We start from the raw sequence: 27,981 nt of genomic DNA on the forward strand, positions 1-27,981 counted from the left end.
ACCATGAGAGCGTCCCGGGAGCCCGGGCACGCACGCCCGGGCCTCTCCTCTCGACCCGCCCTCAGCGAAAGCAATAGGTGGAGCGCGGGCCAATCGGAAGAGGCCGCAGGGGCGGGGCCGCAGAGTCCGGGGAGGGCGGTCCCGAGGCCTCCCTCCCCGACTTCCGGGTCGCGGTGTTTGCAGGGAGCGCTTGGCTAACAGCGTCGTTTCCGTTGCCGGCTGTTTGCAGTTGGGGAAACCGAGGCAGCTCCAGCTTCCCCTAGTTCTTCCGCTGCTGTGAGGTGGCTGCTGTTTCTTTTCTCTCACCCCGCGCCGCTTCCGTGCGGCTGCGCCGAGGGCAGCGCGAGCCCTGCGCCTTCCTGCGGGAGTTGCGCGGGCGCCTGGGCCGCGCGGCTTTGTGCGCGCCGTCCCCTCCCACTCGCAGCAGCGCTCGAGCCGGACGCTGCGGTACTGCGCTGGGGGCTCGGCGCAGAGACGCCCCGAGGTCTGGGAGCTGCGGCGGGCGCGAGTCCAGCGCTGCCTCGGCTTCTTTTGTCCTGAGGAGCGCGGACCGGATGAATTCAATTTAAAGATACAGATCATCCCGTCTGTGCTGTGCGCTGTCTCCGCACTGCTCTGCCAGGATTTCGAATCTGACAACCCCTCGGGCCCTATTTCAGAGAGGCAGGGTCTGTGGGAACGTTTAGGGCGGGAAGGAGATGAGCATCTTCTTTTTTAAGTATCTGCCCCTCACTTGCATCTCCTCCTCATTGAGGAGCTGAAGAGTTTCCTTTGAACATCCAGTTTTATCAAGTGTGTAGTGTTTTTGTTTTCAGGGTGTCGGGGGGTTAACCTCTTATTAGTATTTCTGCACTTCATCTATTGAATGGAAAATGATGAATTAGCTGGAGTGTGATCTACTCTGCTTTCAACTTTTGTACTTGAGTTTGTAAGCCATGTGTAGTGTCTTTATTTGCCTGACATCAACTGACTGTGCGACAGTTGTAACAAATTATCCACAAGGGTTTAGAAGAGCTTATTCCTTATAGAAACAATTCTGATGTTAGATATTTATTATACTGGTTGTTTAGTTGGGGTCCTCTTGTTCTTAAACTGCTTAGTCCCATTTCTCAGAGAGGGATAAAATAGGAAAGTATGAAATATTTGGGGAAAAAAATGGAGACCTTCTATTAGCTTCTTTTAAGCCATTAAGTGACTGATTTGAGTTCTTTTGATCTTTACAATTTTTAAAGTGATAAATTGACCTTCTGGCTAGCCATCATTTAATTAATCTGGGCTGTGGATTACGCCTGTTGTGGTTTTCATATTAAACACCAATTAAACACCATCACCAAATGGACACAATGAGTTAATAGATTTTAATATAATCTCAGATTTGGCGAGTTGGGTAAACAATTTTTTTTGTAGTTTTAAAATTCAACTTTAAGGTCATTAAGTTTGTCTTATGTATTTTCTTCTCCAGGAAAAAATGTTTGTTACTTTGTGGGAGTTCTTCTATGGGCACTTTTTTCGATTTTGGATGAAATGGCTCTTACGACAGATGACTGGAAAGTGTGAATTGCAGCGAATTTTTGATACCTATGTGGGTGCCCAAAGGACACACAGAATAGGTAATGTTATTCAAAAAGATAAAAACTAATAAAACTAATTCAATATATTTTAGTTCGCATGGTGATGATGTACAAGAGGTTTGTTCTGATCTAATTAAACTAAGTTTCATAAACTTTGTAATTTCTGAATAGTTTCAGCTTTCAATTTTCTTACTTTATGGGAAAATGTTTATATGTATATTTACATTTATGTATTCCATATCAATGCAAACAATGATCCTCTCTGGCTTCATAAATTTACCACTTGTTCCTTAGATACTAGTTACAACCTATTTCTGTTTGAAACAGTACACAAATAATGTGAAGAGTGCTTTAGTCTACATCCACTTTTATACTTAGCCTCAGTTACCAATCTTAATTTCTTACTGGTACTTATGAAAGGACAGTAATTAGTTATTCAGTAGTCCCTAGAAAACGTTATTAGACTCAAAATCTACACTGACCAGTACCATAGCCAGTAGCCACTTTTGGTAATGGAGCACCCGAGTTGTGACTAGTGTGAATTAAAATGTGCTATAACTGTAAAATACACACTGGATTTCAAAGGCTTTATGTGAAAAAAAGAATGGAAAATGTCTTATTAATAATTGCTTATGTTGATTATTGAAGTGATATAATATTTTGGACCTATTAAATTAAAGTGTATCAGAGTTTTGTTTCTTTTACAGTAATGTGGCTATGGAAATTTTAAAATACATATTGGCTTGCATTATATTCCTGTTGAACAGTGCTACTCTCTTTGTAAAATATCTTAGTTTTTCAATAGCTAATTAAACATATTGCTGTAAAGTAGAACAGAAGAGTGAAAAATGTGGTTAGAAGTTACTTTTTTAGCCAGGGTAAGGAAGATCTGGGAACTGCTGCAGATCATGAGCTCTGTATTAAATGGAAAGTCGTAAACTAACCAGGTCCCCTTTTGTGTTGATCAAGTGTGCTTCAAATGTGAAATCAGCCCTGTAAAGTGGAGAGAGTGGGGTGTTGGCAGTCTGAATGGGCATCCAAGACAGCACTGGAAGAATGACAGAAGCCGCCTCAGGGCAGCTAGATGATTGAAGTTTTAATTACTTTCCTAGTTCTCTTACAACTTACTGGTTGACTTAAATTATTGTCTGCTCTTTTGACTTGCCCTTTTGACTGCTCAGAAGAACAAAGTACCTCTTGATAAGAAGTCTCTACAGGAAGCATTTGTTGGTGTTTTCTAGTGTGAGAGAAGAATATATGTTAAAAAGCTTTACTTTGTGGTAAAAGCATTTTTCTTGAATTTTTCAAATTGCTGAGAAGACTGTTAGTAACTGTGCCACACAAATATTTTAATAGATCAGTAAAAATATTCTTGTCATTCTTGACACAGAAGCCAGGAATGAAGAAGCTATTTTGCTCTTGGGTGAGTAGATGGTTAGCCAGATAACCTAAAGTCTTGGTCCCTTTGTTCAGGTACAGTTCAGTTGCTAGCACCTCAGGTCTTAATGCTTAATTCTTCAAGGCTGACAAAAGAGGAACATATAGTAGAGAGCACACTGTGGTCTTCACATGAGTTTCTGGAACCTGAGCTATTTGTGGTCACTTTGGGGTCTAAACATGAACCAAGACCCTGGAAAAATTAGGTCAGCATTGCCTATTTGGCTTGGTATGTTGTATTTGGTTGAGGTTTTTTTGAATGAAAGCTGCTTCTTTAACTGTAAGAATAAATTTTAAAATGTTTGCTATGTTATATTCATGTATAAATTATATCTTCTCAAACTGAAAGTAATTCGTGTTTTGCTATTTTTACTGTTTATGGAGCTATTTATAGAAAACATTGAAGTGATAAATTCCTTTTTTTTAATTTCAGAAAATTCCTTGACATACTCCAAGAATAAGGTAAGATCATTTTAAGACAATGATTCTAAAAAACAAGAAAATACCATTTATTTAAAAGAATGCCTCAATTTAAGAATTCATTATTTTTAGTGTCCATGTCTTTGCGATAAAGAACATTGAGAAATTTTTTCCAGAATATAAAAATAAGTCTATTTTCAAAACATTTTCTTTTTGAATGTGTGTGTGTATGTGTGTGTGTGTGTGTGTGTGTGTGTGATGAACAAAGATGATATTTGAATAGTTCTGAGTCGTTTCCCCCTTTAGTTTGCCTTAAGAGTTTATAGTGTTTGGGAAAACAGAGTCTTAGGGTAGAACCTTCTTTGAGACTGTGTCCTCAAAAGGAGGACATGTGAGAAAAGGGCGAGCAACTTTGCATCAAGAAATCTTGTGTCATGCACCTGTGTACCTTTTGATCCACAATAAGCCCTGATATATAGCAGCTTATGCTATATATTAGTCAGCATTTGCTGAACAAGAAACTTATAAAATCTCAGGAGCATAAAGCAGTATGTCATCTCTTGTGTCTGGGTTAGCTGGAATAGCTCTTCTTCGAGTTCTTCAAGTTCAGCTCTATTTCATGTGTTTTACTCTGGGACCAGGTAGGAGATGCAGTTGTGTATCAACAGAATGCTCTTACAGTAGATCACCGGTGGTCAGCCACACAGATGTATGTTAAACCTCATGTGTCATTTCCATTAGCATCCATTGTTTAAAATAAGTGGCCAAGTCCAAGTGAAGGAGAGGAGAATTACACTATGCCCACCATAAGATTGAGGTAGGCGGGTAGGTGTATAATTGACTTTCAGGGCAGTGAAAACTTGGGACCAATATTTCAGTCTTTTCACATGCTGCTACTTCCCTTAAGTAAATTTTGTTATGGCCAAAGATTGAGTTTGAGTCATGTAGACTCTCTGCTCAAAATTATGCCCCCTCAACTCTCCCTGGAGTCTTTCTTTAGCTGTTTCGCCTTTTTATTTTTTCCTTTTTCCATTCTCTCCTGCACAAAAGAGCAAAACAAAACAGTGTTGCTTTTTTGGGTTGTTGAAAGCCCATTAATAGATCACAATCCACACTCAACAACAATGAAAGGAATAGAGTAGAAAATATATGAGATAGATTTGTGCTAGAAACAGAATGGATGTTGTTGAGTGTGAAAGTGATCTGTTATGTTCTGGAGAGTGACCTATAAAGTAGGGGCTTTACTAGTTCAATTGTAGTCTGTTAGTTTTGATTTGTCTGTGTAAGGGGAGAGGAGGCCAGAGTCCTCTTTTGTCAGAATCATAAATTGTGATTAGTGTTTTTTTTCTTTCTAATGAGACTGTGGAATCCAGAAAGCTAGCAAGTTACTGGTTCAAAAGATCTTTTTATACCTTACCCACCATGTAGTTCCTTTAATTGAAACTTATGATGTAGCTACCCAAAGGAACGATATTTTAAATTGTAATAGATGCACTTGACAAGTGGTTTATGTCAAATCTATTAAAAGAGTAGCTCTCAAACTTGAGAATGTGTCAGAATCTTCTGGAGACTTATTAAAGTACAGATGGTTATGCTTCACCTCCAGAATTTCTTATTCACTTCTGATTCCAGTCAACATGTTTCCAGGTGCTGCTGGTGCTGCTGCCGGTCAGGGCCCTGCTTTGAGGGTCTTCATATTTATGCTCTGGGAAGGATCATTTTGCCTCATAACTGCTCTTTGTTTCTCTAGGAAACAGTATGTTCATTTTCCAAATGACCTTAAGCAAGTTGTGTTTCAAAATGTCAAAAATTTGGAACTATTTGGATGCTAAACCCTCTAGAATAAATTGTCCTGTGAAATGTGCTTTCTTTCAGTTTTGAAATTGCAGAGTATAAAACTGTAACTAAGCTCTTTATGCTGCACCCACAGTCCTCAGCCATCACTCCCAGTTCTGCAGGAGTGTGTGCCTTCAAATACCTTGATACCCTCTGCCCCAGAGTGTCCCTCAGAACTCCACCTTGCCCTTCAGAATCAAAATTACCCGGCCGCAGGAACTTTATGTCTCATCTTTCTCCTGCAGTTAAAAGCTTAACTTAATTCCTCATCCTCAGGTGTTTGCTCAATCTTGACCCTCTTCATGAGCCCTCTGACCACTCTCTGCTCAAAATTATGCCCCCTCAACTCTCCCTGGAGTCTTTGTTTAGTTGTTTCACCTTTTTTATTTTTGCCTTTTTCCATTCTGTCCTGCACAAAAGAACAAAACAAAACAGTGTTGCTTTTTTTTTTTTTTCTGATATATCAGTAGTTCTGAAACAGAGTCTAGAATGTAATAAAGGCTTGGAATATAAAAGGGCAAAGAGTAGAAGGTAAATGAAAGTTTCCTTTTTCTCCAAACAGAGTCTGTAGCATTTCTTTCATTGCTCCTTCAATAGCCAGGTCCTAGAATTGAGATGGCATTGTATCTGACAGTGTAACTGTTATCACTATAATAGATTTTAACAATTTGTCTCAGAATTTATTAATGGGATTGATGCATGGTAAAATCATGAAAGCTTAAGGGGAATAGTACATAGGGTATTACTTTAAGAACTCTGCTACACTGGTCAAATCTTAAGTTCAGAATGAGTGACTACCATATGTTCAGTATTCCACTGGGGGCTTTGATATATACAAAAGAAGTAAAGTTTGGTGTGAATTTCATTATACGTAGGAGAGAAATAGAGACTGATATCAAATGTTATTATATACAGGAGTTCAGACAAGGAAAAGGTAAATTGGGACTAGAGCATTTGGGGACTCTTAAGGTATTGGTGGTATTTGCTAGCTTTAAAAACTCATTTGGAAAGTAAAAATTAAATTTGTATTCTTACAACTTCATCATTAAAAATTATAAATTGATAATAGTGCACAGGCATACTGTTAAAAGATTGATCAACAAATGAGTACTTAAAAACTGAACAAAATCACAGGTGCTTTGTTCTATTGAAGTTTTAAATCTAAGACAAACTTGTTAATACGTAGAGAAAGCCTATCAATTTACACATGTACTGTGTGTCTCTTTTATTTGTATATGTCATTTACTTTAAAGAGAAAGTCTAATTCTGATTAAGAGATATTTCTGTTGACCAAATCTACTTATTATGTAAAAAAAAGGATAGGTTTAAATTCTGGTTTTAACTGCATACCAGTTGTCCTACCTTATATAGGTTACTTATTTTTGTGTTGTAAAAGTATTAACATCCACATGTTTTTTTTAGGATTAGAGATTTTAATATGAAAGCAATCTTAGGGAATACCTAATATTGATAATACTAATGATAATGGAATTAAACCAATATATATTACAAGAATTTTAGTAGTTTGATGTTCATGAAATCTCGTAGGTCCTTAAATGTTTGTCATTACCATAATGTCTGAGAATAAAAGTGATTTTTATTTATTAAGGCTGGTTCTTAAAGTGGTGATCTCAAAGTATGTTTTTGTTGGGTTGTGAACTGTCCCTCATTGGATATTCTTTGTTAAAAATTGAGACTCATCATCTTGTTTTTAGACTAGGGCCTTCTTATCAATGACATAATAAGGACTACTAAAAAAATGAAATCCCTAAGTATATGGAAAATAAACTTTTAAGTAATCTATAGGTCAAAGAAGAATTCATAGGAAAATATAAAAAGAAAATCGAACTAAATAATAAACTCCCATGAAAATTCCAATGATATTCTTCATAGAAATAGAAAAAGCTGTCATGAAATTCATTTGGAAAAATAAGAAGCCCAAAATAGCTAAAGCAATCCTTAGTGAGAAAAACAAAGCAGGAGACATCACAATATCAGACCTTAAGCTATACTGCAGAACTATAGTAACAAAAACAGCATGGTGTTGGCACCAAAATAGACAAGACCACCAATGGAACAGAATAAAAAAACACAGACAAACCAACTTAAATGTTGCTTCATACTAAAGCACCAAAAATACACACTGGAGAAAAGATAGCCTCTTCAACAACTGGTGCTGTGAAAACTGGAAATCCACATGTAACAGAATGAAAGTTAGCCCCTATCTCTCACCTGTACAAAAGTCAGCTCTAAGTGGATCACAGACCTAGAAATTAGACCAGAAACCCTGCGCATCCTAGAAAAAAATGTAGGCCCAATTTGACTTTAGTATGTTGGCTCAGGAACTGAATTCCTTGACAAGACTCCAAAAGCTCAAGAAATAAAATTAAAAATCAATAAGTAGGATGGCATCAAACTAAAAAGCTTCTTCATAGCAAAGGAAATAAGAGCATGAAGAGAGAACCTGTAGAATGGGAGAAAATCAGCTTCCTGTACCTCAGACCATTAATTTCTAGGATATACAAAGAACTCAAAAAAACTTAACACAAAACAGATAATCCAATTAATAAATGGGCAGAGGAACGGATCAGACCCTTCTCAAAAGAAATAAGAATGATGAGCAAATACATGAAAAAATGTTCAACATATTTAGCAGTTAGAGAAACGCAAATTAAAACTACACTGAGATTTTATTTTACTCCAGTCAAAATGGCAGCTATCAAGACTACATTACAATATACATTGTTACTACAAGTAACAATGAATATTTGCAAGGACATGAGGAAAAGGGAACACTCATACATTGTTGGTTGGACTACAAATCGGTGCAACCCCTCTGGAAAGCAATATGGAGATTCCTCAAAAACTAGGAATGGAACTACCATTTGACTCAGTTATCCCACTCCTTAGCATATATCCACAGGATTTAAAATCAGCATACTACAGTGATGCAGTCACATTGATGTTTATAACAGCGCAATTCACAATAGCTAAACTATGGAGGCAACTTAGATGCCCATCAACAGATGAATGGATAAAGAAATTACGGTATGTATACACAATAGAATATTACTAAGCCATAAAGAAGACTTTAGGTCATTTGCCAGTATATGGATGGATCTGGAGACTATCATGCTAAGTGAAATAAGCCAATCCCAGAAATTCAGTCATATGTATTACTCTTTTTATGCATTATGTGGGAGAGAGGAAGAAGAGAAGCTCAGTAGATTAGACAAAGGGAAACAAAGAAAGGGAGAGTGGATAGGAGTAGGAAAGACAGAATAAATCTAACAGTTCTCCTATGTACATATATGAATTAGACCTAAGTGAATCCCACTCTTGTGCCTACCCACAAGAATGAGGTTGTAACTAGTATAAGATCTATTCCATGCTTATATAGTTTTATCAAAATAGATTCTACTGTCATGTATAACTAAGAAAAAATAATAAAAAATTTAAAATACTACCATGATATATCATCTCATACTTGATAGAATGACTGTTAAAAAAAAGAAAGAAAGAAAGCCAAAGGATAAGAAATGTTGGCAAGGATGTGGGGGGAAGAAATCAAAATTTGTGTAGTTCATCAAATCAGTTTTTAAAGGCATATCTGTATTTATATTTTGAGAAACTGTTAAAAAATAAAATGAAGCCCAAAGTAAATACAAGAAGGGATATTATTAAAATAAGATTTTAAAAAATCAGTGAAACTAGCAAACAAAAGATTTATCAACAGCTCACAAGTAGGTTCTTTAAGAAGGTTAATAATATTAATAACCTCTAGTAACACTGACCAGATAAGAGAAAACGCAGATTACCAATGTTAAGATTACAGAAGGGGCATCGCTCCCACCTCTAGTTATTAAAAGTCAAGGGGTACCGTGAATTGCTTTATGCCAGTGAATGCCATAGCTTGGAAGAAATGACCAAAGTCCTTGAAAACAAGTTTGTCAAACCAATACAAAAAGAAGTGAAAACCAAAGTAACCATATACCCAGGAATGAGATGAAATATATGAGTTAGAATTTTTGCATAAATCTCCAATCTTGGCTTCACTAGTGAATTCTTATCAGCATTTAAGGAAGAAGAACCAATGCCACTATTATATGAAATCCAAGGATATAGAGTAGAAACAAACACTTTATGAGACTTGTATAACCCAGACACTGACAAAGATAAATGAAATTCCAGGGCAGTATCCTTCATACATATACAGCAAAACATTAGTAATTTGATTCCAGTAATGTATAAAAAGAATAATACATTATGACTGAATTTTCAAAAATCAATGAATATAATTTACCATAGCAACAAAGTAAATAAAAAAATATAATTTCAGCAAATACTAGAAATACTAGAAAAACTGTTTTAATACCCATTCATTATTATAAACTCTCACTTAACTAGGAATAGAAAGATTTCCTCAACCTGTTAAAGGTGACCTATGAAAAACCTGCAGCTAACATGATGGAAAACCTGTGCTCTGCACGTTTAATTGAAAAGAAGGACAAGCATGTATACTGTCTTTATTTTTGTTCAGCGTTGTGCTGAAGATTCTGGGTAGTGCAATAAGCAAGAAAAAGAAATTTAAGACATAATAATCAGAAAGAAGTAAAATGTTATTAACAGAAGACAGAGTTTGTAATTAGAAAATCCTAAGGAATCTGCAGAAACTACAAGCATATTAATAAATAAATTCAACTGTCTCACAGAACACAGTGTACTTCTATATGTTAGTAACAAACTTGGACAATAAATTAAAAAAAATACCACATGTATTAGCATCCAGAAACAAAATATTTGGGATCAATTTAAGCCTTCTACACTCAAACTCTTGGAGAATAGGCTTGGTTTTTTGTTTTTTGGTTTTTTTTTTTTTGTAATTGTAGGTGGACAGAATGTCTTTATTTATTTTTATGTGATGGTAAGGATCGAACCCAGTGCCTCACACATGCTAGGCAAACACTCTGCCACTGAACTACAGCCCCAGCCCAGAGAACAGTTTTGAAAAAAAGTAAAATGGAAAGATAAGCTATGTTTATCAATTGGAAGACAATACTGTTAAGATGTGAATTCCCAAATTGACCTATGGATTCAATTCAGTTCCAATCAAAATCCTAGCAAGTTTGCAGAAATGGTAGGAACCTACAGTAGACCAAATCATTTTCTGATAGAAGTTACAGTACTCACATGACCTGACTTCAGGACTTTTCTGGGCAAATAGATGAATATAGCAGATGAAAGACCAAGACAGTGCCTACAAAGAGGTCATAGAACTTTTAATAAGAACTTTTAATAAAGAAGTTTAATAAGGAAAAAAAAGTCTTTTCAATAAATGGTGCCAGAATAACTGGATGGCCATGTAGGGGGAAGAAAACTCTCAATTCCTGTTGCTGGTTTTCTTTGATTAGAAACCCAGACAAAATATGCATATGATAATCCTTGGGGAAAATTTGAAACAAATTGGTTTGCTTTTACATTTTCATATCTGTTTCATAAAGTCAGTTAAATGCCTTAAAATATATTTCTTTTTTGGCTTTCAGGAACTTTTCTCATTCACCTTTCTTTCATATAAATAGATTTTACAGAAAGCAACACGAGTTATTCAGAGTGAAGTGGACAGATGTGTAGAAGATATAATGAAGGAAAAGAACATTAACCCTGAGAAGGATACCAGGTGTGCTGTGTCCACATTATTCTCTTTTGTTACCCATTTACCTTCTGTGAGGTGTTGAGATCACACACATTGCAAATTTAGAGCTGAAGGTTTTGTGGAGATAATCGGATTTGACACTGGCTTCACTAGATGAACAGTGAAGGTCCAGAGAGGTAAGAGATAGACACAGGACTAAGACCTGTACCTCTTGGTTCCCAGTCTGTCTGCCTCTTAAGGTAGCTTAGCATTACTTTCCTAAGGTTGAGTAACTTACTGTCCTTCAAAATTCAGTTCCGTACCCTCCTCCAGCAATGTCCTCCAGTGGCTCCTCCTCTGGTGTTGGGGGCATTGCTGTGTCCTACTTGAACCATCTGCACTGCAATTCCTGCTGTGTTCTTCCATCAGAGGTGACTGAGTGCTGGCTTGACACATTGCAGAGTTTTGCTTACTGTACTCAGGGATTTAGATGTTATCCTCTGGTTTTGAAGCAAACAAGCTGCATATTACATATGTATTTAAGGAAGGAAGAGGGTAGATTAGGGTGTGTGAGAGAATGGTAGGGAATAAAGGCAAAACAGGAAAGCAAATCATTAGGCAAAAAAAAAAAAGATTAAGGATCAAGTCATAAATAAAGCAGGGGAATTAGTGACATGAGGATTGCTTTGAGGGACAGAAGGGCTTGAGACCTTTTTTTATTATTATGTGTTTTAATTTCTTTCTCCTTCCCCACCCTTTTTAAAAAAATACCTTTATTTTATTCATTTATTTTTATGTGGTGCTGAGGATGGAAGCCAGTGCCTTGCATGTGCTAGGCGAGCACTTTACTGCTGCGCCATAGCCCCAGCCCCCTCCACCTTTTTATTATTGGTGCATTATAGTTGTGCATACTAATGGGATGTTCTTACATTTTTATACATGCACACAATATAATTTGGCCAGTATCATTTGGGGACCTTTTGATGTATGAATTGTAGATGGAGAAAAGTGGATCAGAAGTGTTCTAACTTCGGGAACTAATGTTTAGTTATGCCATTATAGATTAGAGACTTAGCATGTTTCAGGGAAGATCAGCTGTTATTTTGGGGAAAACTGAGATAACCTGTCATGGAACTCTTTGTTACATATGTACTTGGAAAATTTAGGTATGTTGATATCTGCTTGTAAAGATTTGGGAATGTGTGGGGTTGCCCAGATGAGTCCTGAGAAGAAGAGGACAAATGCTTGTAATTGCAAAGTTTGCCATTCCTGCTGCACCTTGCCCCCTTTCCTAGGCCCTGATTTATCATGTCCTGTGTAATACTTTGCACAGTGTTCAGTGTTGAAGGATGCTGTTGGTGTTTCTTCTATTAAACTGAAGGCCAGATGCTTCCTGATTAATTTAGGCACCAAAACCTGGGTAATGCAGTGTTTTATTGTGCTAAAAAGGTGTGAGTTTAAAATCATAATAATGTTACCATTTTCAGTTTTAAAATCTGCATGAGGACGTGCTTACTACAGATAACTGGTTATAAACAGCTATATTTGGATGTAGAAAGTGTGAGGAAAAAGCCATATGATTCTGATAATCTGCAGCATGAGAAGCTACTCCTGAAGGTAAATTTTTGTTTGTTATATTTGGAATTGTTTAACACTGGAAAACTTCATCAGTATGAGCTGAGTACATCTGTGAGCAGATTCTAGAGACTCATTTAGCCATACAGTTTCTCTGCCCCTTGGAAAACTTTACTGTTAGATTTCTTATTATGGAAAGTTTTTAGTCAACAATTTTTATAATTTTTTGATAAGCATCATTAAAAGATTTTCAAATGAATTTTATTCTAATGCCTTTAATATCAAAATAAATTACAAATTCATAAAGGGAAATCTTTTCAACCAAAAATATAGATCTCCAAGCCTCAGATTTTTCTCTCTACTTTTTATATAAATTATTCATGTAAGGTTAGCATTTTTTAGCTGTTCTGAAATTATGAATATGGATGACTCATTACAGATTATTATGTCAAACCTTTTGGAATTTATGGAATGTTGAATATTAATTGCCGAATAATGCCACAATAGATTGAAACATTAAGAAAGTAAGAAGAAAATTATTTATTTTTTCTTATTTCTGAATGTAAATACATAAGACCAATGAGGTGCCAAAATTAAAGAATGTCAGCTCTAGAGTAAGCTCCACAGATGTCTCCTGTGCCCTGTTGTTGTAGGGATGAGAATACTAAGGCCCAGAGGAGATGAAGTGATTCCCTGTAGGTACGAGGTGGTCGGGCCTGGAAGAGACCTGAGACTCCTGCACGTCGTCTGTACCTGTTCTAATTATATTTTAAACTGGTTAAAATGAAAGAAAAGCACAGTGGAAATTTTTATAACTAAAAGTACTGTGGAAATAAACATTGGCAGTATCTAAATAAGAGACTTGAGTTTAAAAACAACAAAATCCTTTTTTTCCCCAGGAAAAGTATAAAATATGTACTTCATCTAAGTGGGAAAAGATAAATAAAACTTGATTTTGTAAAATGAAACTAACAAAGGGCCATTGTATAGATCGAGTTTTGTATTTGAATTGTTTGAAATAGTTCATGGCATTCTCTGAGGATTAGCTGCTTTCTGTCCTTGTCGTCATCATTTTTTCTTTAATTTCAGACCCTTTCTACATAATACCTTCCCTTAAGGTTAAGATACAAGTTGTAGGATTCTAGTCCAGGGACTTTTTATCTTGGTGATTTCTTAAGAAATTTGGTTCTAGAGGCAGAGAACCAGATGGTGGTGGTTACTTACTGGGTATAGAGCTGTGGGATCTGTGTCGCTCTGCCTAGTCCAAGGACCACCTTCATTAGACTTAACCAGTATTTAATATTTATCCCTCCCACCTTATGAAATCAGAATCTCCAGGGGTGGAGTCCAGAAATGTGATCTTTATACATATTAAATCTCTGAGTACTAGTTAGTGGTTTTACACTGCAGCTCTGACCACAACATGGCATAACCAATTCCTGGGGAATTGCTAATATGAGCAAACCACATGATTTGGCAATGAAAGTGGGGACAAGATAAAACCCAATCTAATGATCAAATTTAGCTTCAGAGCCAGAATCCTGGCCCTATAGTTTCTAAAGGAATGTCCCAAGTCTTCACATTTTATTTTAGGTAACATTAGGGATCCTTTACTCAACAATGCCTAAATAGTAATGGAATGGGGAAAAATAAAAGTTTTCACAAATGTTTTTTAATCAACTTCTGTTAGTCTATTTGATGACTATATTGATATTTGAAAATAACTAAATTACATTGCATTGATTAGTTGATTGGTATCTAATATTTGATAACTGTTTTCAAAATTCTCAGTTTTAATGGTTATATTTACTTTAAATGAAGTCATATTTTTTCCTTTCAAAACTGAAGATATTTATAAGATAATTATCCTAAAGGTTGGAATATTGTCAGAATCATTTCTTCATAATCGCCTCCCTTAGGCCTATTTCCTTTTTCTCTGAATTAAGGATTAATCACCCACTGTTATGATAAAGCCTAGTTAAGTATTTAGGGTCAATGGCCTAATTGTGTGTTCTTAAGCAAGCAGTTTACCAATTCTGATATATATGCACTAATTAACAGATAAATGCATCTCATCTTGATGTTTGAGTTTGCTGTGTATTTTTTTTTTTGCTGTGTATTATTTGCTACCTTTTCACAATCCATACCAATCTTTTTTTAACTAGAATAAATTTCTTCTTTTTAAAGATGATTGAAAAGTTTTCTGAATATAGTCTTTGTTGAACTTGTGATTTGTCTGTAAAGATTGTTTAATTGAAAGTATTCAGTGACTAGTTATATAAGGTATGCGAAGGAAAATGTTCTGGTGAATTAAGAACATCACTATTATTTGTAATATGGAAGCATGTTTGTGCAGCTTTGGAATCTTCTAATGCCCACAAAGAAGTTGACAGCCAGAATCTCCAAGCAGTGGGCTGACATTGGTTTCCAGGGTGATGATCCTAAGACAGACTTCAGAGGCATGGGTATACTCGGATTAATCAATCTTGTGTAAGTGAAATTGAACTTTCTTTTTTTCTCTAAATGAAATTACTTATAATCTCCAGTCTAGTTCATTTCTAATAAGAATTGATCTAGGTGTTTCATACTGTCTCTGAATTTTAATAGCTGTGGTACTAATGTGCTGGCATCAGTCTGAAGGCACTGGAAATACACTGTGTGTGTGTGAGAGATTTCTTTATTTACCAGTGCTTTCCTCTTTCTGACCCCCTTTTCAATGCCTCTTGGAGGATTAGGTACTTTCGTTTCTCACTCTTTTTATCCTCTTGTCTCTCTGAACTCTGATTCCATTAAGAGACGTATAACCAGATAAGGAGATAGTCTCTTCATGTGTGTTCTTCTCCACCCATGATAGCTGATCCAAATCCCCGACTTTTCAGAGTCTACATGGACTCACTTTTATTTAATACTTATGATTTGGTTCATGTGTGAAATTCCAAAATATTCAACTTAGATCTCAATTGAGAGCCAAAACTATACTAGAAAAGTTAGAAGATTAATTTCCTCCTATAAGGATATGCAGATGACTTGCCAACTATAAAATGTCTAGAATGGGAAGTTAAACATTAAGGTCTGAATAATTCTTACTGTGAAAAGAATTACTAAACCTGAAATTGAGATATATTAGATTAGTATTGAGAAAAACAATTTAGTCAGTATTGATACTGGGAAAATAGCAGACTTAGCTGGGCTCAGTGGCACATGCTTGTAATCCTAACACTCATGAGGCAAAAGTAGGATGATTGCATGTTTGAGGCCAACATTGGCAATTTATATCCTAAGCAACTCAGCCTGTATCAAAATTAAAAATATAAAAGGGCCAGGGATATAACTCAGTGGTAAATTGCCTCTGGATTCAATCCCCAGTATTTAAAAAAAAAGAAAAAAAAAAAAACTTATGATAGGATGTCAATTCCTGCAATTTTTTCAATTACCAATAATAAAACATGATAATGTAAAAAAAAAATGGTTAGCGTTCACCAGAAAAGATTTTAGTTTAGCTTAAAGTATAAATAATTTAATAGGATTTGACTCTAGACTGTGGGTAGGGATTCTGTTAAACTTTTAAATAATTCATAATATTTCCACACTATTTAGAACTACTGTCAAATTTTTGAAAAATGACCAGGACTCGCATATATTTGTAATTATTTGATTGCCAACAATATACTAGAAATGAATGAAAATATAAAATCAGCTCTGACTCCTCCATAATTTTGCTGTTTTCCTGCATATGGAGCTATGATATTGCAATATCCAAATATACAGCTAAGGAACAAGCAAGATATTAAAATGTCCTTATGTAATATATTATCTTTTAAATTTCTTGGCCTTTGGCATGTGATCTCTTAAAATATCGTTTTGCTGTGAAAGATGGATAGTGGTTTGATAAATAACAAGACTTTAGATCATTGAATGACAAGTCAGCTGTAGAAAACGAAAGGAGGCCACACAATGCATTCAAGGGAGACAGAAGAAATCTAAATTAATTAGAAGGTAGAAACAGCAAAGAAGAAGAATCTGCAAGTAAAGGCTAAAAATGTGTTTAGGGAAGAAGGAAAAGGAGGTAAGTAGAAGGGGGGAAATGAAGTAAAGAATTCAAAATGCAGATCATTTGTAAATAATAGTTTACCTTATTGTATAGATGTTTATTTTTTACCATTAGATACTTTTTTTTTTTTTTTTTGTACAGCAGATTGGACCCAGGGGTGCTCAACCTCTAAGCCACATCCCCAGCCCTTTTTATTTTTTATTTTGAGACAGCATCTCTCTAAGTTGCTTAGGATCTCAAAAAGTTGCTGAGGCTGGCTTTGAACTTGCAATCCTCCTGCTCAGCCTCCCAAGTCACAGAGATCACAGATAAGTACCACTGTGCCTGGCTTCACCATTAGCTACTTTAAGATCATGGATAGCTAAATAAATCCAGCAAGGAGATTAAGTTACTCTATTACAGACTGAGTATTTTAAAAGTAGTATCACTTCTACAGTGCTGATGAATGCTTAAATATATGAGGAGTATTGTGCACAATGTGAAGTATAAACAGACCACAAAGGGCATTTTGGAGCTAACTTGGGGATAAAGTAGAACCTTAGAGCACTTAGGGGAACTGTGTACCAGGGAGGACTTTTTACTGTTTGGGGTTTCTGGATCCCATGAAAGACTTGAAAGCCTTGGGTGCTCTTTCCCCAATAAAAGTATCCACAGAAAAATTCGTTCAAAATTTATGGTAGTTCATGGACCCCCCTCTTCATTTATAAATGATCCTTCCTTAAGGACCTCTAAATCAACCATGCCTGGATTAATGAGTTGAAAATTCAAGCCAGGGAAACAAAATGGAAGTGTATGTATAGTATTATTCCAAGAAGAAAAATAGAGGGGGAAGATTAAATTAGAAATTTCTATGCTTTTTATGAAAATTTCAGTGATTGTATCCTCTAAATTTTAAATAAACCGTGGAAGTCAGGTTTTATGTATAATTTGGTCTTCATATCAACACCTAATCTGTGTGTGTGTGTGTGTGTGTGTGTGTGTGTGTACACACCACTGCACTATGAAGTGAGACAAAGGTTGTTGCCTTAATATAGGCCAAAATGTCAGATGAACCTACAGATATATGTGTTCTGTATTTCTCATGTACCTACTGACAGTTCTGTTTATAGCCAGTATTGTAGTTTATACCATTGATCAAGAAGGATGTTAGGTACAAAAGGAAAATTATTTACTTTTTCTTTTCTGATGGCATTGAATATAGACTTGTGTGATTCTGCAATCCGTACAATTAGAAAAATGAGAAATTATATCCAAATGATATAGATGTATCAATTGCCAAGGTCATTGTAATGTCATGTGTAGATAATAATAAAAAAAAATACAGACTTAAGTTGTAGTAGAAACAGTAAGCTTAGGTGAAAAGAAAAGAGTGTCTTAACAGATACAGATTAACTTTTTTATAGAAATCGAATGAGCAAATTAAAGAAAAATAACTCTACAGGGTTTTTTTTTCCTTTTGTCTTTTTTAAGTAGGTAGGAAGTCTCTTTTTAGATGATCTATTAAAACCTTTGCAATTTTGCCAAAGGTCCATGTCCTAGAATAGATAGGACTGATTGGGATTGAATGTTCGTTCGGAAACATCTGAATCACTGAAGTGATATGAACTGGATATCAGGATGACAGGTCAACACTAGGACCATCATATTGACAGTAACAGTGGCTTCTATATATATTGAATTTGATTGACATATACTTCCTTCGTTATTTTCCTTATTTTTTTTTAGGTATTTCAGTGAAAATTACACCAGTGAAGCTCATCAGATTCTTTCCCGCTCAAATCATCCAAAATTAGGGTAAGCTGGATGACACTGATAAACTAGTCTCTTGCTAAGGTGATTACATGATTAAGTGAATTTGAAGGTATTTCTTAAAATGAGATTATTTTAAGAAGAAAGTTAAGTAGAGTAGAAAACAGGAGAGGAAGGCAGGTAGGGAAAGGGGAAGTTCTACAGACTGAATTGGAGCAAATTATATTTCATGCTTGTATAATCATGTCAAAATGAACCCCAATATTGTGTATAGCTATAATTAACTAATAAAAAAAGCAATTGTTTTATTCAGAACTTTATAAAAGGTGGGCATGGTAATGTACACCTGTAATCCCAGCAGCTTAGAAGGCTGAGGCAGAAGAATTGCAAATTCAAAACTAGCCTCAGCAACTTAGTAGGGCCCTAAGCAACTTAGCAAGTCCCTGTTTCAAAATTTAAAAAAAAAATAAAAAAGAGTTTGGGCTATGGCTAAGTGGTTGAGTGCCCTGAGATCAATCCCTGGTGTCAAGAAGAAAAAAAAAAAACTTTATGAAAGATATTTCATGTTACATTATTCTTAAATAAAAAATATAACCATAAACCAATTTTGTGTATGTTTCAATATATTTTTATCACAAGATATAATTTAATCTATACAATGGAGAATAGGGGTCTTTAGAAAATTTTTTCAAATCCAGGCATGGCGTCAAATGCCTGATCCCAGCCACTTTGGAGTCTGAGGAAGGAGGATCTCAATTCAAGGCTAGTCTGGGCAACTTAGTGAGATCATATCTCAAAATAAAGAGGATATAACTCAGTGGCAGAGTGTGTGAAGCCCTGAGATCAATCCCCTGAGATCAAAAAAAATTTTTTTTCTCAAAATGGAGTTGAAAATAGGAATAGCTTCAAAATAGGAAAATGAGAAATAGCTTTGAAAATTATTAAGTGAAATGCAAATTGAGGTCATGTAATTAATTAGTTTTTTTATATTCTGATGAAACTAATCTTTGGAAAAAATAATGTTAGATCATAAAAATAAGTAAATATTCTTATAATGAAGAAGAAAATATCAAATTATTAAGTGTAGTTTAGAAACCAGAGAGATTTGTTGAATGTAATTCTCTTTGTTTTAGATGTCATGAAACAGAACTTTATTTTTATTTCTTATATTATACTCAGAAAATGAATAGACGTTAGAAAAAATTTTTGGACCCCTTCACTTTTATTTTTCTTATTTTATAGAGATTGTTATAAAATCAGTAGTGTATTAGAAATGAAGCAATTCTAATTTTACTGATTGCTTACATAATTTAAAATGTATTTTATGAGCTATTGGCTAGCTGGTATAACTGGTCATGTTTCTGACATAGGTATTCTTATGCAATAGTTGGAATCAATCTCACAGAGATGGCTTATAGCTTGCTGAAGAATGAAGCTTTGAAGTCTCATCTCTACAACTGTGTTCCTGGTGTACCAACAATGGAACATTTTCACCAGTTTTATTGTGAGTATTAGAATAAGAAAGTTAGCTCTAAGAGAATTTTTAAACCATTAGTGTGTATTTTAATCTGATACCTCTATCAAGTATAAAGTTTATATTGTTATTTTTGATCTTTGAAGCCAGGAAAGTAATGGGATGGTCCATAAGAGTATTTGGTACTTCATTTCTATATTTGTTTATTTTAAAAAAAAATTGTGATATTTTTCAAGTGTGCAAATTTAGAATTTGTGTAGTTTTTCTGTAGCTTTTCATTTTCCAGTTAACCACAAAATGAATTTTCCCTCTCAAATACTCCCTAAGGAGTCAATGATAGATCATTTGCAGATTTTTTTTTTTTATACTCTTATAGGAAAATAAATTTAAAGGAACTTTTCACCCCTTTATTTCAAGGTCAGGTTGCCTGGTGTTAATTTGGTGTTAATACTAGAGCAGTTCCTTTATTACAGTAACTTTTATTTTGATAATATTTGAACATTGATAGTTTAATTGAGCAAATCCCTCTTCTAAATCTACTGCTGAGAAGCAAAGAATTCATATCTAGCTTAGCTTTGCACTCTACTTTCCTTGGTATTTTTGTGGCTTTGCTGTATCATTTGCGTGTTGGGAGAATATGGGAAGCTATTTAAATACTAAGTGGCCCAGTTGGCTTCCTCAGTTCTGTGTGGAAAGTATCATTCATGGCTCCTTCTCGATCTCTGCTGCCTACTTACCTGCTTCAGTTTTGTCTACATCCTGACTTTCTCCTGCATTGGTCTACTCTTCCTATCTCCTTTATAATACATGACATAGTACTTGTATCAGGGGACAGTTTGGGTGTTAATTAAGGCTTTTCTTCCCAGGAGTGACCTATTCTAACTAAAGGAATAGTTTTAAATCTTGTCTTCTGAAGACACATCATTTTGTTATTGGGAAAATGGGCCCAGTTAGCACAAATCAGTTCCAGCATCATGAATCCTCTCCAGAAGAAAAAACTATAGAAAGATTAACTTTCTTTTTTTATTTACATATGACAGCAGAATGCATTACAATTCATACTACACATATAGAGCACAATTTTTCATATCTCTGGTTGTATACAAAGTATATTCACACCAATTCATGTCTTCACACATGTACTTTGGATAATGATGTCCATCTCATTCCATCATCATTTATAACACCATGCTCCCTCCCTTCCCTTCCAACCCCTCTGCCCTATCTAGAGTTTATTTATACCTCTCTTGTTCCCCCTCCCTACCCCATTATGAATCAGCCACTTTATATCAGAGAGAACATTCGGCATTTGGTTTTTTGGGATTGGCTAACTTCACTTAGCATTATCTTCTCCAACTCCATCCATTTTCCTGCAAATGCCATGATTTTATTCTCTTTCATTGATGAGTAATATTCCATTGTGTATATATATGCCACATTTTTTAATCCATTCATCTCCTGAAGGGCATCTAGGTTGGCTCCACAGTTTAGCTATTGTGAATTGTGCTGCTATGAACATTGATGTGGCTGTGTCCCTGTAGTATGCTCTGTTTAAATCCTTTGGGTGTAGGCCAAGGAGAGAGTTAGCTGGGTCAAATGGTGGTTCCACTCCCAGTTTTCCAAGGAATCTCCATACTGCTTTCCATATTGGCTGTACCAATTTGCAGTCCCACCAGAATGTATGAGTGTACCTTTTCCCCCACATCCTCGCCAAGAGAAATTAATTCTTTCATATATTTTATTTCCTGGTGCCCACATTTATCTCCCTCTTTCTCTTTATTCTCTTGGCCATTTTTTGTTTCCTTTTTTATTCTTTGTATGAAAGGCTGGGAATAACAAGTGGTACCTTAGCTTCTTATCTCCATTATCACCTTCTGACCTGTGAGCAGGTATCCACTCTCACCCTGGCAAGCTGCTGACCACAGGTCTAGCAAAAGGGCTCAGGCACTCCATCTTTCAGATGCTGCTGTCCAGTTGTCCCCATTGCAGGATTTGAGCGCCGTTGTTTGAGCAGGACTTCTGGATTGGTGGTTCCAAAAAAATGGCATATCCCTTTTCTATGATTAAAAAGTTATAACTCAGTAACAAGTTTATTGGGGGATAACTTATATACATAAAGTTCTCCCATTTTAAGTGTATATTTCAATGAGTTTTAGTGAGCTTCACAAGTTAGCCAGTCATCATCAGAATGCAGTTTTAGAACATTTTTTGTCACCTTAATAAGATCCCTCATGTTGTTTTACCATTAATCCCCCTTCTTGTGTTTTCCTTATTTTTCACCCCTAAGTACAACCATGCAGGAATTTTTAGGTTTATACTTTCTTATGAGTAACTTCTATTGAGTCCACCCTCTGAATGTCTAAAGAACAATATATATGCTTCATGAAAATAGCTCTTTTCCATTACTTTCTATAGGGCTTAAGAGGCTTGACCAAGATGTCCTGCCCACTTCCTGGAATCTTGATATCATTTTGTCCCATGTTTCCTGATGTTTTCATAAATCAGACTACTATTGCAGTCTCAGCTTTCAGGGCAGGCTTTCTCAGACACTCAGTTACATTATAGACCAGCAACTTCTCTGTAAAGCAAACATTTCTAGTACTTCACCAGTTTGTTCCAGGCCTGTGTAATCATTTGAATGGATCACATTGCTGACAGTAATGCAAAAACAACTTACCATAAGGAGGGGGAAATAGCCACAACCTAATAACCAGAAATATTTTTTAAAAAGTATATCATAAGCTTTGATGAATAGCTGATTTTTCCTGCTATCTAGAACTTTATCTCTAGATTTTTATATTGCATATCTCTACCAATGTATTAGGAGTGGAGATGAGCATAGATTCAATTCATGTATTACAGGTAATTTCTACCCATATACTATTGCTTAATGTATGTATAGAATAAGTTTTGAATGAAATAAAGATAGGAAATAGCATTGAAAAACAATTACAAGTTTACCATTCTCAGTCCCTCTTTTGATACCAGAAGCAGAGGATATTTTTCTGGAAGTTTCATTCTTTGATTTTTCTCATATATTCTGGTTGACAAAAATCTGTTTTATCTTACATCAAGAAATTAACCTGAAATCTTTTTATTGTGATGTTTATTTTTATTTTTGGTATTCTTGGGTATCAACCCAGTACCTTAGGCATGCTTAAGTAAGCACTCTACTAAGGAGCCACATCCCCAGCCCCAACCTGAAATCACTCTTAAGGTAACCTTCTTATGAAGTAAAATGTAATTGAAACATTCTGGCTCCTAATATTAATCTTTGCTTCTCTTTAAAATGGAATTTCTATTTGTTTTTCTCTTACTAGGCAATAGTAATAGTCTAGGCACACTTTATATAAAGTCATTGACTTATTTTCTTGACTTAGCTGAAATAAGTCACTTTTATCCCTTCTTGAAAGTCCCTTTAGAAGGCACAGTGAGGCTCTAATGAAAACAGAAATCCAAGACCACTTACAAACTGTGCATTTGGGGTACATCATTTGGCCTCTGTGCTCCTCTGTTAAAAGAGAAAATGAGCATATGGTGAGCACTATATAAGTAATTTAAAACTATTTAATAAATATATTTGGTTGAATGTAAAATAAGATTTAGGAGTGGTTTTAAATTTACATTTAAACTCATATGTTTAGTTTCACAAAATACTTTTTAACATTTTGAGGCTTCATTTGGGTTATTGTAATGAAGGTATTGAAATAACAAAAATATTAAACCTATTTGTACTTCACGTTATTCTTTTCAAAAAGAGAAAGTGCTAATAGTTCATAGAAAAAAATAACTCTTAGAGTTAGAAATCAGGTGGGAACAGTTTTTCTTTATCCTAGTCCAACATTTTCTCATTATTCTCATTTTTGTGCTTCAGGTGTCTCTGAGAATATTTTCTTTTCCTTTTTCCAAGGTGTCTTTTTTAAAGTGCTGTATCTCTCAAATTTGAGAGATTTTCTAATTTTTGAGACAAACAGTAAATGTGCACTAAATATTCTATTGAATTGTTGTATATTTTGAACATAGATACTGTTTCTTACCAAGTTTCACAGGTTTCTTTTAGTTTTACAGCTATTTTTGATGATTGTATCCAACTATGGAATTTAAGGGTGATTATATGCTTCCTAGATATAAGATGTTTTTAATGTGGTTTTACTGTTGAGGGCTTTATGTTTTGTTTTTCTTTAACTGCAGGTTATCTTGTCTATGAATTTGACAAGTTTTGGTTTCAAGAAGAACCAGAAAGCATCATGTATTTCAACCTGTACAGAGAGAAGTTTCATGAAAAGATTAAAGGACTCTTAATGGATTGCAATGTAGCACTTACTTTAAAAATGTAAATCACCCATAGTATCTTCTATTTCTACCACGTTTTGCACACACAACAGAATTTATATGTTGTAATAGAAAGTATCTGATCAATTACACTCTTATATATAATTTCCTACGAAAATACTTCAGAAATTCTATTTAAGAAAGCTAGTGGACAATCAGTGTATGTTTACAATTGTTTATACACTGTTCTCCAAAGGTACCTTATGCTTCCAAAGATCCCCTCTGTAGAGCCATGTCAGCTACAGTTTGGAACTTGGGACTTAGCCCGTTGTGGAAAAGTATAAATCAGGTATTTATATTAAATTGGTTAATGAAAATGTGTACAAGTCAGTTTTCATTCTTACGTGTCATAGCTATCAAATTGGTATCCTTTTAAAAACACTTTAAGTGTTTTGGCCTAGAATAACTGTTTTTAATTTGTTTTGTCTTCTTTTTATTTCTACGCTAATTAACAGCAAGAGTATTTCCTTAGGACTTTCTTTGCATCTCAATTACTTGTCCTGATGTCACTGTATTAGTGGTAACAAGAGCAGAGATGTCAGACAGGATCAAGAATCATGACCTCCTTTTTTGTTTTCTTTGGTTACTGAACATAACAGATAATGAGAGAATGGCGGTGTGACTAGCTTTGTTGTTTTTAAATACTGCTTTAAAAAATCACAGTGTTAAGGCTTACTGACATTTTCTCATTTTCAGTATTTGCTTTGCTTTTTATCCATTGTAGAAAAGAACCTTATTTACTTAGTGGTTTGATGTGAGGGCTTCTACCTGCGTGTGCTTATGAAAAGCAATGCATTTGCTAAAAGTCTTTCTTCCTTTTTTTTTTTTTTTTTTAATCCCCCTTCTTTCAGTACTGAGGATCAAGCCCAGTACCTCACGTATACTAGACAAGTATTTTACCACTGAGCTACTCCAGCCCAGGAAAATTTTAATTTTATTCAGCAGTTTCTACTAAAATAAAGCAGTCTTGGAAATTTAAGAAGAAAATTTAAAGCTTTTTAATAATCTTTTTAAGTATCATTGGTTTTTTTGACTGAACCATTAACTCTTGCTTCTCTTACTTTGAACTCTTGCTTTGACTCCGTGGTGTTTTGAGATAGCAAGTGTGGACCTTCTGTTAACTGTCTGTGGGACACTAAAATAGCTTGACTGTGCATTTTGTATAGCTTTATTCTCCTAAAAAATCTCAGGAGGGCAGCAGGTGCTGTCAAGGATTACATGTGATGAGATCCTAATGGGAATTTCTTCTTGATGTGATTTACATGTTTGTACTCAGCAAAACTAAAGGAGCTTAAAGATAGGAAAGTTCATGTGATAACTAAGTCCTCCTTAAACCCTGTGGAATTCAACTTGTTAAAAGACATAATTTAAAGCATGATAATATTTTGCACATCTTTCAAACACAGACACACATACACACACACGTATATATACTGTTTAAGTACTGACTTGTATGTGATATAGCAAGACTTGGTATTTTTCAAGTGTTTGCTCATGTCTGTTGACAGACCTCTCTTCAAACTTGTCAAAGAGTGGTAAGAAATATCCAATTGGAAAGGAATACATGCAGTGTTTTATACCACATGCATTCAAGTACATGCATTAAAATGATTTTTTAAATAAAACTTTTAAAAACTTGGTCCATTTTGTCATAATAGTGACAATTTAACTCTTCAGTATTATAGGAAGTTCATAATTGATTTCTTATAGGGGACTTCTCACCTTTTGGGAATATCTTCAGCTGTTTTTCAAAAGTGTTTTCATGCTCTTTCTTTCAGCTGGAGTCTTCTGATGTGTAGCAGAATTTCAAACAAAGATCAGGTGTTAACCATGAAGTTCACTCTGTTACCGTATTAACTATTCTATGGAAAGTAATTCAGTTAGTCTTTAATTTTTGTGCTGAAAATATTTGTTTATGTTTTAATCTTGCAACAACTGAGATCTTGATCTGATTTAAACCTTTGTCAGGATGCTTATTAAAAGAATGCTTAAAGTATGGATGGGAATACTGTTAAGTAAGTTTTTCCCCTTTTAGAGGGGGAAAAAATGAATGGGGTTAAGAAAATGTCATTATAAAGTTTTCTCATAACATGTTCTTCAGATTCATCTCTGTACATTACAGATGTTGTCCTGTTTTTGCTTAAAATAACCCTAACTATTTCAGACACTGTGTTGTCAGTTGATCTAATGACCACCAGCAGATTCTCAGATTTGATAGTTTGGAAGGCAAGCTCTTCCCAGGTGTAGTGTAGCATGAGCCTTCTGACCTTCACGTCATAGTGACATATAAGAAAAGGACAATATAATGTTCTTCCTTCCTCCTCCCCCTTACTTTGAAATGTATGTTAGAATGTTATGTATTGTAAAAATCCATATTTAGAATTTCACCTTTTCTACGATTAGTAAAATGCCAAAGTAGTGAATAGGATATTATGGCATTGAAGTAGCAGGAAAATTATGTTAGTTTTAGCATCAAAAAGTAAAATCAACATGGAAGTGAATTTTTGTATATGCCAGGTTGAGGAGATTACATCAGTGACAGGAGTAGTGTAAAAAAATACAATTTAATCATTTGCAGTTTAAATACATTCTGAAAGACAATCTAAAACAGGAGAAATCAGGAGGTCATCAGTGAACCTATACCAACCTCTGGCAATATAGCTGGAGATTAAAATCAGTATCTTAAACTGGCCATTACAGTTAAAGCATTTATAGTTTAGAAAACACATTTTTTTCTTACAAATGTCCGTTTTGGTTTTTTTCCAAGAGCATCTTTAATTTTTTGTATGTGTTTACACTTGTATGTATGTACATTCTTATTATTCTAGCGTTCATACAATTGTGCACACACTATTTCTCCCCTTTGAGAACATTCAGTTAAATAGAATTTGATCAAAGAGCTGCTCAAAGGATATATAGCATATGAGCATGCAAAGGGATGCTTATTCTGGGATAGAAAAGGTCACGCAGCTTTGTGGCTTGCAGGGCCATAACGTTTATCATCTTCCTTAAAATGGTGACTGGGGACCAGCAGCTGATTTTCTCAGGATGTGTTCACCCTGCCTCTCTGAACAAGTCTGGGGAGCCTAAACTTCCACTTTCATACTTAAGAACCTGTTCACACAAGCAATTTGTAGATGAAGATTAATGGAATTGTTAGTACTCTGAGAGAAACCATGACTTGAATTGGTGTTTTTTCTGTCTTCACCTTTTGATGAGAAGCATTAAAAGTGTAGTGCAGGTAAGACCCAGCGACTACAGCTATTAGAGAGCAATTCTGTGTTTTTGTTGAAGTATTTAAAAAAAATATTTAAGCAGTAGTGTTCCCTGCAGGAAGAATTGCCAGTTGGCAACTTAAATTAATTTTTTGTCTACTTGGATAAAGCGGTTGACTTCTTAAGCAAAAGCAATAGTGTGAAACGTGATGTCATTTTGTTTGTGATGTTAAGTGATCAAATAAAAACCTGTTGAAATTGTTGTAAGCCCTTCCATTGATGCACTTGCTGTCTTCTTGTCCTACCTTTATTTCAATTATTTATATTCATAAAACAATTTTGTCTTGTTTAATCATCTATTCTGGTGCCATAGGTGAATCTGAATATACAGAAATTTTTATTTTTGTGACTTTTTAACTCACACACGAATTACTACTTAAGATGTTATTTAATGAGAAAAGGAGATTATGATGCTGTATATTTGCTTCATTCTAAAACAAGCCACTACTTCCACCCCACCCTTTACAAAAGGGAGGGACAATTCATACTGTACTGTACTATTTTTTCCTTAACTTTATGCTGTGTATCTTTGAGCTACTTTCATATTAATACATAGCGTCCTTATTCTGTTATTTACAGCTGGGTAGCATTCGTGTGTGTGTGTGTGTGTGTGTGTGTGTAATTTTGAA

At 35.1% G+C, this 27,981-nt stretch overlaps 1 protein-coding gene across 1 annotated transcript; it reads left to right on the forward strand.

Moving 5' to 3' along the window:
- Positions 1 to 181: 181 nt before the first annotated feature.
- Positions 182 to 27,497, forward strand: Elmod2 (ELMO domain containing 2). The gene is made up of 10 exons (XM_026386210.2): positions 182 to 281; positions 1,463 to 1,610; positions 3,442 to 3,470; positions 10,844 to 10,941; positions 12,384 to 12,513; positions 14,828 to 14,961; positions 18,248 to 18,316; positions 19,642 to 19,775; positions 23,937 to 24,078; positions 25,856 to 27,497. Exons 2-10 carry the CDS (start codon positions 1,469 to 1,471, stop codon positions 25,932 to 25,934), a joined length of 957 nt encoding a protein of 318 aa, XP_026241995.1. The 5' UTR covers positions 182 to 281; positions 1,463 to 1,468; the 3' UTR covers positions 25,935 to 27,497.
- Positions 27,498 to 27,981: the final 484 nt, after the last annotated feature.

Source organism: Urocitellus parryii, chromosome 10 (assembly GCF_045843805.1).
Source record: "Urocitellus parryii isolate mUroPar1 chromosome 10, mUroPar1.hap1, whole genome shotgun sequence".
NCBI lineage: Eukaryota > Metazoa > Chordata > Mammalia > Rodentia > Sciuridae > Urocitellus > Urocitellus parryii.

Bases quoted from the DNA above. Each gene is read 5' to 3' on its own strand.
- Elmod2 (XM_026386210.2), top strand. From the start codon at position 1,469: ATGTTTGTTACTTTGTGGGAGTTCTTCTATGGGCACTTTTTTCGATTT. The intron at 10,942-12,383 runs GTGTGCTGTGTC...TACCATTTTCAG, and splicing joins AACCCTGAGAAGGATACCAG to TTTTAAAATCTGCATGAGGA. The intron at 14,962-18,247 runs GTAAGTGAAATT...ATTTTTTTTTAG, and splicing joins CTCGGATTAATCAATCTTGT to GTATTTCAGTGAAAATTACA.